This window comes from Triturus cristatus, chromosome 2_1 (assembly GCF_964204655.1).
Source record: "Triturus cristatus chromosome 2_1, aTriCri1.1, whole genome shotgun sequence".
Lineage (NCBI taxonomy): Eukaryota > Metazoa > Chordata > Amphibia > Caudata > Salamandridae > Triturus > Triturus cristatus.
The window spans coordinates 191,097,890-191,110,073 of NC_140581.1; the positions used below are offsets into that span (position 1 = coordinate 191,097,890).

A 12,184-nucleotide genomic window follows, 5' to 3' on the forward strand; every position below is an offset into this window, starting at 1 on the left:
TACCGGTCTGCCGAAGGCAGAACCGGAAGTCGGAGATTTAATGACTTGGAGAAGAGGGGCTTGAACCCGCCCCTCTTCTCCCCTGTTCTCCATTGGCTGGCCTCTTGAATGCTGGCCAGCCATTGGAGAAGAGGTCAGTCATTCCGATCAGGCCCCGTCCTTTTCGGATCGGGGGGCGTGTTTTTTGCAAGAAGTCTCATTCTCTCCTCCAGCCAATGGCTGGAGGAGAGAAAAGACAAACACGCCCCCCAATCCGAAAATGCAGCTGCCTTTCTCCGAGGCATTTCTTCTTGACCTCGGAGAAAGGCAGTGGTGTGCCTTTTGCTCTGCCTTGTTTTTAGTTACTTACAGATATAGGTGCCCTTCCTTTTCTCTGGCACCACGGACTCTCCTGATGTCTGCGTCTGCCCATGCTCACTCGTGGAAGAAAACAGCCCACCCTCCGCCTGGAGAGCCCGGCATGCTCGTCGTCCTCAGAGACTCTTGCACTCGTGGAAGAAAACAGCCCACCCTCCGCCTGGAGAGCCCGGCATACTCGTCGTCCTCAGAGACTCTTGTTGGGGAGCCGCGGTGAGCGCGCACGCAGGCATGGCAGAACCATTGTCAAGGAGCAGGCAGACCACTCCTTTCTGAACAGTGAACCGTGCCTTCGAGGATTTCAATGCTCACTAAATGTTTTAGAACACTTGAACTATGGCCTGCGTTAGAAGGAAATGATTTTTGTTGCGAAGAATACATTTAAGTTTATTAAAAGCATTTTTACTCCAACGATCTAAGAGTTATTAAAGGTTTCTGATTTTAGCTAATATTATAACTCGGGTAAAGTAAAGAAGGCTACTTCCTGACAGCCGGAAACAGCACAAACTCTAGTAGAGGCATTCCTCCGGAGCCTACGGCCAGTAAAGTCGGCTTTGTCATCTATGACTGCAGTACCACCCAACTCACTTCAGGTAATCTACTTCGCAAGAAACAAGCCTACTGGTGTCCAGCTGTGCAGAGCACAGCCTCTTGCACTTGTCCTGCGGTGCACAACACCTACTTCCTATGGACTGTTTTCCTATGCACATTTCCAAGTAATTATGTGTGGCCTGCTGAGTAAATCACTAAGCCAGCACCTGCCCTGCTGTGCAAATCAAGTCTTTGCGAGTGGCCCATACTGTAAGTTTCCCCATCCTCAGCCAATGCGTGCTGATGCGCCCAGTCTATGCGAGCACCTTTACCACGGACATAAAAATAAATCCTTATCCCCCTAAGTGAATTACCTGTTGTGTTTCCTAACTGTTGTTTTTGTTAAACTTTAAAGTGCGCCTGTTAAATATTTATAACTAAAAGGCCAAGAAGACTACGGAAAATTAAAGCTGCGAGTTGCAGTTTTACACGGATCTCGGAGTGTTTGAAGCAAAATAGTACCGTTCTGGCTTAATGCGCACATTTTTCTAGGGGTTCTCAAAACGGCCGAGCACGCACACACACAAATTGCGCGTGTTCGCTTCAGCGAAGATTGTAAGCATTCACACAAAATATGACATCTCAGCTGCAAATAATGAAAATAGTTGGGTAGCTTCAAACAGATGTACAAACGGGAAAACCCACAAAAATACTAACACTAAAGCCCCTCGGGCTGGTGGGAATGGTGGGGGCCCACTGAGTGACTCACGAACTAATGAGGAAATAAACTTTTAATAACAATAGGACGCAAAAAGTGCAAACCTTTTCTGTGCTTGAGCCTTCTGGCTGAGGATGCCCAGGAGGGCAGGTGCCGACCCAACACCTTACCTTTTCATGTGTGCCCCTGTGAGAGGAGGCCCCTTCGGAAGGCCAGGGCATTCTCTTGTTTTGGTCGCTCACTACACTGCAGTAACTAGGGGAGCGCTTGGCTAATTTCCGCGTCCTCATTATTTGCTTGACTGACTAGCCTTCCTGCTGCAATCTTCCCAAGAGTTGACTCGCTCTGCCAGGACAGTGTTTCAGACCTGTGCCTTTCTGTTGCAAATCGTTATCAACACCAAACTACAGCACCCATAATGCACTGGGATGGAAAAGGGACAGCGCGGGTCTAGAAACATGCGTCAATTAGATGAAGCGAGACAACCTTTATTGACATTTCAGTTATAGAGCAACATGTCACCAACTCATATTTTATACTAGCCTCGGAGGCACCCGGAAGGCTCACTGAGCAGGTTTCGCGCAGGAGTGAGAGCACAAGTGAGATAAAACAACAGATTTGACCAACCAAGACTGCCAGAGTTGAACAGCCTGCGGTTCCTTTTAGCTACCAAAATACAGAAGCAAAAGCCTTGTTAACCCAACAAAAGTGCAATATAAATGAATACATACAAACGATAAGCACGATCTGACCTTGTATAATGTACTAGGTGCCTATGTGATGTACTAGGTGTCTATGTGAAACGCTCCAATGCACTTGGTCACTTCTGCAGTTGAGAACACTGCATAAATACTGCATCTTACTGATGTCCTCAACTGAGAGGAAATCATCTCTGCCACAGTGTACCCACCGCACGTGCAGCAAACATAAACCCACCCAACTGATAAACGCTCATGCGACATCTACCAAGTCTGTGCACTTAGCTGGGTCTGGTACGAGCGGTTGTTAGACAGAAGTCAGCAGCACCGAAGATCAAGTCCAAAGATAAGAGTTGGTCTGTGTTCTCTGTAAGTGCCTCTTCCCCTGAGTTGGGGTAATGGCCCGGGCGACCTCTTAACCTTTTTGTGTTGGGCCCACATGCTCGCAGTCCACTCACCTACTAACAGACGTCCGTAAAACTCTGATGGCCCCTGATTCAAGACAAGCATTTACAATGCAATGGTCTCGGCATTGGTAAAGTTACAGCTATTGGCATTGCTCATGACATTATTTTTGTTTATGTTTTTGTTTTTAAAACATTTAAAGAAACGGCATTGTCATGAGCAATGCCAATAGCTCTAACTTTAACAATGCCGAGACCGTTGCATTGTAAATGCTTGTTTATTATAACCCTTAATATGATTGGGAAATGTTCAATAAACTAAAAAATACATGGTATGCTGCCACCACTGCACTCATGCTGCTTTACTCCTGGTGAAGGCAGTAGCCTTCCAACACTAGGAGGGTAGCGCTTTGGGTGCCCCTCCCCGTCCCACAAGACTGTAATCCATGAGACTGGCCTATGTCATGGTGCACATTCATGGTCCGTGTTTGCCTAAGACAACAAAAATCAGCATTTGGGATCCAGACAACAGTACAATTGGGCACTCAGGATAGGGGTGCATGTCCATTACCATGAAGAGGGCTTTTCCGTCCCAACACTGATCTTCCAAGCTTTGTCTGGTACTAACAAATATGATGGACCTGGGGCTCTGTTGGGCCCCACTCCACGACCCTCTCTTTCCTCCGTACTTCCACTGTGATAGGGTTCGGGTATCTAAGCTGAAAGATGTTAAAGATACCATTGCAAAACAAAAATCATCAGCTTATTCCTCGCATTCCAAAAATCTACATAAATTAGAAGTTAAACTGGTACATAGATTAACACCTAAAGCAACATAGAAGGGAACTTGGAGGTTGCGATGCTATATATATCTTTTACTAGCTACAGTCTTGCTTTATTAGGTTGCTTCAAGAATGGCAGAGGGTTTGGACAGAGTAAGGCTTCATATACTCACTCATATTCAAATATAGACCTATAAAAATAAAAAAATAAGTTCCATATTCATTGTCCTCTGTGATTAGAATCTAACCCACTATACACTACTCAATTTCTGATCACCCTTGACACACTTCATCAAAAAATCTCTTGCAGCATCTGACTGGATAAACAGGAATACCTTTGCACGCATACCTTTGCGTTTAAAATTGTCCATCACAGAGGGTTGGCATATTGTAAGGTTAAAATGGAGGTACACAGACCTTGCTGACTCCTAAGAGTTATGGACAAGGACTGGCTAGTGATAAGTAGGTTTAAAAGAAATATCAGGTGTGAAAGTCAATGGGTTGCAGGGGACAGTGGTGGGAATAACCTACCTATTGATGCTGGAACCTCTGTTGGCCTTATCCATTCCTGGATGAGATAAAACCCTGCTTATCTACAGCTTTCACCTTATGTGGGTTTAAATGTTGTCAGTGACTTCAAACCCATGGATTTCGGCACCTTAGGAGTACCTTGACTTTAACTCTCCTTCCACTCACTTTCACTGGATGCCCGAATTTCTAGATTTATATTCGTTTCTGCTAAGTTCTACAGAGACCACCTTCTTTTTATCTTTTGAGAAAGAGCAAACAAGGACAGGATCCACTGTCAGTGAAATCTGATCTGTTTTTTAAATTTCAGGTGCTTTAGGTAGCCAGCCCTTTTTGCTTGGGTCCAGGAGCATGACCACCAAAGTTCCAATCAGGCCCCACTGCATTTTATCACTCTCCCAAGGAGATTCAGAGAGCTTTCCAGAAGTCAATCATTGCATCCCGATTCCCGGAATTTAACTGAGCAGATAGGTGACATTCCATATAATTTTCAATTCCCTTTGTTCCCACAATCTAGGTTTTCTAAGCACTGTCCAAGTTTTTCGAAAATCCTTCCAGTCCTAGAATATTTCTACACACTGCTGGAATGATGGAATTCCAGAAACCTTTCTACGGGCCTCCCAAACCTTTGGTATTGTCTTCATTCCTGCAAGCGCTTTCGTCATTTTCTCAGCTTCAGAGACTCTTGTCCAGTTTGGGGCACACCCACCATCCTGCAATCCAGGCCAACAACGATTGTATGTTTTAGTTCAAGATATTAGCCCTTTTGAAAAACTAAACATTGCATCAATTTCAGAAACATCTCTGTTTATTGAGTATGTTAAGCTGCACTGGTCAGACTAGAAAAATTCCTCTTAATTTTGGGTGGTTTAATATTACCTTTATTTAATATATAAGTAGATGTTAACACCAGACAAAAATGAACCAGACAAAAACTGCTGACAGACAATGCAAAACTACTTTACTATCACCACAAACTGCCTCATTCAAAGAACATATGTCCAAGTAAACCGAGACAGCATTGTACCAGCTCTCCCTCTTAAGAAAAGTGAAATTCTTCATACCCCAATCCTCCGCCATTTCTGTGCAAGACCTTTCCGCCCCTTCTGGGTAGGGGTTGAGTGGCCTCCTCGATAGTTCACTAATGCCACTGACAGGAATCCTACACAACGCAGCATGCCTCATGAACAGGGCAGAGCTGGTAGCAGGCCATCTTTGATTTCACGGTGATGGGTTAGTTAAGGGTTAGATCGGTGTACAGCGAGAATTCCAATGACTCGTCTTTGGGTGCAAGTTGGTGTTAGAATGAATGAATGAATGAATGAATGAATGAAATGAGTTTTTATAGAGCACGATGGCTACCCTGAGGCGTCCCAGCGCTTAAAAAGACCTGCGTATGCGGGAGTGGATAGAGAGACCTAATCTGGAGTGGTAAACAGCAGCGTTTTTAGCTCCTTTCGAAAAGAAAGATGATTAGATTCCGAGCGTAAATGGAAAGGGAGAGAGTTCCAGAGTTTTGATGAATTATAAGAGAACAGTCGTCCGCCAGCTCTGGTTCTCTTAATTTTTGGCACTGTGGTCAGGAACAGGGACGCTGACCTGAGATGTCTGGTGGGAAGGTGGGGGGAAATGAGGGAATGATTTATGGTAGCGCCAGTTTTCCAAAATGCGCGATGCGCAATGCAAAGACTCTTAAAGGTGATTCTTTCCCCAGGTTCACGTCGTAGAGCCAGAGTGGAACACAATTAGTGATTTTTCTATTTTGTTCCTTCAAGGTATCAAGGTAAGACAGTAGATCTGCACACAAAGGCATATTGGGTGTACTGACCTGGAATACGACTCGGGATTTTTCCAGCAGGTATGTCCTCATGTTGGCACCAATGATATGGTATCGTCGATCAAAACCAATTTGAATGTATTTCCCAAAGCGACTGCTGTTGTCATTCCTGGTTGTTTTAGCATTCCCAATGGCCTGTGTCAAAGAAAAGAATACTTTAGAATCAATATATATCTGTAGTCACACATTTCAAGTACATTGCTTTATAAAATGAGGCACAATATACATGGGGTCCATTGCAGATGGGCAGTAAGGGTACCACAAGATGCATATGGTAAATGCTGCTGGAAATAGGGTACTGATAATTCCAGAAGGGGAAAATGGCAATAACCTCTTGAGTGGACTAGCACCCACCTGCCATTAAATTTCCTATTACAGAAAAAAAACATCAGAAAATGGTAATACATATGATGCAAACTAGTGGCAAAACCATAAACATTTGCAGCTAACAAAAGCATAGGCTCCTTATGGATGTGAATATCGACACCAGAATATGAACGGCACACAATATTGAGGATAAAATATTGAAAATAAAATATCTACAGGTCAGTACCTGACTCCACATATATGGACCTTGGCAAAATATATACGCATGTATGTCTTCAAGGTATGTAGGAATTGTAAATCTATACTTCCCTACATGCACTCACCTTTCAATTTTTTGTGCCTCAATATTCTTGTACCACAATATTCTGGAGGTCACAAATCAGTAGTACAATCCTCATTAAGCTCACTAAACACTTATGCTATGCCAGGGAAATGGTTTTTGACATAGGGTTCCCGTCATTGCACCTGTTATTCACTCTTTTTAAACTTGTTATTCTCTATCTGGATAAAACGTCTGCGAATCAGGCTCAAGATATCTGTACTCGCAGATGGCTTTTAGATTGCTTTGGAGTGGAATGAAGTTTGTTAATTGGATCCTGGAGAAGGAAGACAACAAATGCCCTACTTCAGATTGAATTGGAAAGGCCCAAGTATTTCCAAAGAGGAATAATGCAACTTGTCCTGCAGAGGAGACCAAAGTCTGGTAACGGTGCCAGAGAAGAAACTCTACACTTAGAGTCATACACATTAATGCCCTGGTGTTTATATTGTTTGCTGTGTCACCTGACGTGCCATTTCAGCATCTTCACTTCAGCAAATAGTTTAGGCGAATCACTTTGTCTCCTTGTATCTCACTTTTATTGTCCAATATTACTTTTTAAAAATAGACACACATATCTGCAAGGAATGGTAAGCCAACAGTTCTGTCATTATATAGTAACATGGACAAAAATAAGATTGAGCATATCGTTTTTTGAAAGCAACAGTATTTTAAAGCAGACCCATTAGCTTTGGCAATGCTTGTAAATAAACTGAGCTTAGGTCACCGTAAAAAATATCTTAAATAGATTGTAAAATGACATAATGAAAAATCATACGGTAACCTTTACCACAGTCATGATTACAGCATCAGATAAGTATGTCAACTCTGATGTGTTTGGTAGCAGAGCCATAAGGGTAGGATGAAGCCTCAAAGGCATGTCTCGTAAAGATCGAAACATGTCAACTACTGTGGGTACTCAGGGTCGACGAGACATGACCTTCGCCTGAAAAGAAGAAACTCACTATTAATACTTTGAAGAATAGCACAATTGTGATTTAGGCAAGCAGCATTAATATAAAATCCCTTACAGAAGTATATGAAAGATATAAAAAGAAAAGGAAGTCAAATAAGCCTCAACTTCTCACAGACAACTATACTTTAACACGGAGAAGGGCAGCATCAAGCTATCAAATATCTGAAATCATATACTAAAGCAAGCCTTCTGAAAATGGAGCAAACCTATGCTAAATGTGTCGTCACTATAAAAAGAGAATAACTCCTTTGTATCAAAGGGGATGTGATTTCAAGAACCGTTCAAATATGAGATTCCCCGTTCACCTCAAGACCGCTACACTGAAACATAAATTCATTTCCTGCACCCAATTTTGTATCTGCTGTGTATTACAAATGATGCTTACACAACTGTTTATGAAAAATATAATATTATTTATTTTTAATGCAATATAATTCCAATTCTTCCAAAACGTATTTCCATCACATTACATAAAACATACATATTTAAAAGAATTACCAGTTAATAATATGGCCCATCTCACAAAAATCATTACTCCCAATACAATAATCCTTTCCGCCTAGATGTGATGAGAATAACTCCTTTGCTGCATGTGGCCAGTAAACAAATGAGCCCTACAGGACACAGCCTTAGTTGCTGATGTACTGACATAGGGGGTTGGACACCCGCTAGTAGCTCAGAGCAGGCAACCCTGCGGAGGCCAAAGTTGCACTGCCATGGAGAGGAGGTGGGGCTGTCACCAGCAGGCCAGGGCGACCACATGCTATAGGGAGGGTCTAAAGGGAGTAAGGGCTGTCCTGGGCGTGCGGCGTCATTCATTTAAGGATTGGCGACATCAGCAGAAAAAACTATCTTGGTTCTCCTCCCTCCCCAGTCCAAAAGGCAAACAATCTGGGAGCTGTATTTGACACCAAACTATGTTTTTCAGACAAATAAATCAAACCACCTCCTCTTGTTTCTTCCGGCTTAGGACTCTAAGGAAGATTTTTCCTTTCATACCTTTAGAATTACAAAGAACGGTCATTGTGGCACTTGTCATTACAAGGATCGATTTAGACTCTGTTGGTTTTTCTTTTTGTAACTCTAGCGCCAAGACACACTTGGGTAATCGTGTGCTATATAAGTTTATTTACATTACAAGAGAGGGATTGCCCCCGAAAATGGAGCTCAGTATATACACTTCATAAATAACTATAATAAAGTAACCTCTATTTGAAAAATAGTTATTATATATATATATATGAATGAATGAATGAATGAAGTTATATTTATATAGCGCGTAGCTACCCGGAGGCCTCCTAGCGCTTGTGGACACGGAGAGCATAAAAGAGAGAATTACCGAAATGCTGACAGAAAGAGGTGGGTCTTGAGAAGTTTACGGAAGAGTGAGATGTTGGGTTCACTGCGGAGCATGAGTGGGACGGTGTTCCAAAGGTTAGAGGCATTCAAAGTGAAGGAACATCCGCCCCACCTAGCTCTTTGGACTTTAGGCGGCGTGGTAAGGAAAGTAGCACTAGAGCGAAGCGTCCTGGAAGGTTGATAGGGCACAACCAAGGATTGGATAATTTGGGAGCCATATTTCCAGAAGGCTTGTGTGCTAAGCACATGGCTTTGAACTGGATCCTGGCGCGGATAGGCAGCCAATGTAGGTTTATTAAGGCAGGCTTAGCAGATTGTCTTCGGGGAATCTGTGTTAGGTGACGCGCAGCGCAGTTTTGAATCACCTGTAGTTTATTTAGGGTGGACTGAGGAGCGCCCAAATAAAGTGCGTTCCCATAGTCCAAACGGGACAGAATCAAGCCTTGGACCATGATTCTCCTAGCTTGGAAAGGGAGTAGGGGAAGGGTTTTCCTGAGCATACGCAACAGTCCGAAGCAAATGGCCGAAAGCTTCATGGTCTGATAATTAAAACAGAGGGAGTAGTCGAGCCATATGCCAAGACTTTTAATTTGTTACTTAGGGGTCGGCATAGGTCCCATACATGGTGGCCAGGTGAAGGAAGGAGATGGAGAAGGGGACTTTCCTAGGAACTTTAGTTCAGATTTTTCCCCATTTAATTTAAGGTGAGAGTGGCGCATCCATTGGGCAACTGCCTCTAAGCAGAGGCCTAGGACGTCAGATGAGCCCTCAGGATGGTTTAGTGCGAACACCAGTTGGGTGTCGTCTGCGTAGGTGATTATTTTAATGCCTATTTCAGCTAGTGGGGCCATGTAGGAATTAAAGAGAGTCGGGCTTAGTGAGGATCCCTGTGGGACCCCGCAGTTAAGGTGCCACTGCTTGGACATGGCTGACCCCTCAAAAACCTGGTAGAAGAGACTGAATCCAGGTCAGAGCTGTCTTTGCTATCCCCATGTTAGTTAGCCGTTCAAGAAGAATGTTATGGTTGACAGTGTCGAAGGCGGCACTAAGGTCAAGTAAGATAATGGCTGCAGAGTCGCCCTGATCTAAAAGTCTTCTGGCTTCTTCCGTGACAGCAAGCAAGGCTGTCTCGGTGCCTAACTGGGGACGGAAGCCTGTTTGGGAAACAAATATATATATATACATATATATATACATATATATATACACACACACATATATATACACACACACACATATATATATATATACACACACACACACACACACACAAACACATATATATATATATCATATCATGACTGATAAAAAGATATATTTTTTAATATCAGACATTTCTGCAGTGGCTTCTGGACAACGTGACAATCGTATACACATTAGTGCAATTTACATGTTTTGAAGAGGAATTCCACCTTGAGCTGGTTTACAATATCATGTATTATATAGGGAGGTATCCCTACATATACAATGTACTTTTTTAGTAATTTCATTATCCAGTTACAATAATGATTACGTTATAGGCTTTGATGAAAAAATATTGGCATTTATCCGTTTGTTACCATAAGCCTTTGATATATTATGAATGTTTACAGCGCTGTTTTTGCACAAATGCGTATTTTGCACCTATATTGCGTATTTCTGCACTTAAATTGCATATTTCCACATTTATTGAGACTGTCTACATTTCCAATAGCCACAGATCAGCATTACAAAAATGGACTGCTAATTTTTCGAGTCCATCGAATTTTTATCTCTGTACAATGCTATAGTATGTCTTCTATTTCCATTGGTAATCCAGTCACATGGTCTGTTTCAATTATTGCACTGTCACTTTATAAGATGTGATTCAATTGGCTCACGTTGTCATGTGATCAAGGCTCGGAGGAGCCGAAACGTTATGGCGGCATTCTGCACAGAATAAAATAATTGCACTCATTGTGATGGTCCGTGTTCGTGTATGGTGGGGAAGTGGCGAGGACTTTGTTACTGCCCATCTACGGAATGATTAATATATTTGGCCGGTTTTGTTTCGTACGGCCATAACACGGGACCCTCTTCGTTCATTTGGACAACGCCGGCAAACAAAACTCTATCCAGAATTGCCTGGGTACTACTGTTTCCGGAAGGAGAACGGCGTTTGACCCCCCTGAATCTGCACGCAAAGAACGCCAAACGAGGAAGAGGAAGCTCTGTGGGTTTCGAGTCGGAGGACGCAACGCACCAGGAGGGGATTCTTGACCTCGCGGCATCCAAATAAGCCAGGTATTCAGGGGTGGAGAGTATTTGTGCATGGGCTCTTGTAAAATCCTAAATACTTAAGGAATAGTGAACAAGTTGCCAGATAAGGATTAAAAGTGCAAACATGTCAGCCGACAACGTGAGAGACCGGCAGGCGGCGGCTATGACAATGTTTTCCGACAGCCTCCCGATATCTTCCAACATTCGGGGAAGAACTAACATTGATACTAACCCCAGTAACAGCACGTTAAAAGTTAAATTCAGAACATTGGAAAAGAAATTAAAAAGCAAACAAAGCAAATAGTGGGAATCCAAATCCCTACAGAGTTATATTGACGTAAACCGCATACCTCGAGGATTGCGAATCTTAACGGCCCCCAGTTATGAAAATCCCAACCCCGATCTTATGCGGGAATGGGCCGAAAGCAATCTTGAATCATCTCGACGTTTGGTATTGATTTTAATCAAATATGTGGACATAGATAGAACCCAATTGCTCAAAGAAATAGCCAAAATATATGAAGACCTAGAGACAGAGAGTGACATTGAAGAAAAAACTAACCTTACAAATGAAATGAATATAAGATTAAAAAACAGAAGAAGCAAAAATAATGGAAAGGAAAACATTTAAATTCCAACGAGATCGCAACGACTATGAGCTTGGCCAGATATTTACATTCTCAAAGAAATACGATGCCCTGCGCGGTCCCGCGACAAAATCACATATGATCAATCAATCAATCAATCAATCAAAGGCATTTATAACGAGCACTACTCACCCGGAGGGTCCCAAGGCGCTTGGGGGGGGGGGGGGGGGGGGGGGGGTCCGCTACTGCTCGAACAGCCAGGTCTTGAGCTTCTTCCTGAAGGAGAGGTGGTCTTGGGTCAGGCGTAGGTCGGGAGGGAGGGAGTTCCAGGTCTTGGCGGCCAGGTGGGAGAAGGACCTTTCTCCTGTTGTCGCTCTTCGGATGCGGGGGGCGGCGGTGAGGGCGTGACTGGTCGATCGGAGATGGCGTTTGGGAGCGTAGAAGTTGAGGCGGCTGTTGAGGTAACTCGGGCCTTGGTTGTGTAGGGCTTTGTGTGCGTGGGTGAGGAGCCGGAAGGTAATTC

The 12,184-nt window shown here is 43.3% G+C and overlaps 1 protein-coding gene across 2 annotated transcripts in view; it reads right to left on the bottom strand.

The window, feature by feature from the left end:
• MYO5B (myosin VB) overlaps positions 1 to 12,184 on the bottom strand; it is a 1,021,014-nt gene that overhangs the window by 512,920 nt on the left and 495,910 nt on the right. For both annotated transcript variants that reach the window (XM_085629682.1, XM_085629691.1), the window contains exon 6: positions 5,847 to 5,990. In XM_085629682.1, coding sequence (XP_085485808.1) covers positions 5,847 to 5,990 — 144 coding nt within the window. The remainder of the gene's footprint in view (positions 1 to 5,846; positions 5,991 to 12,184) is intronic.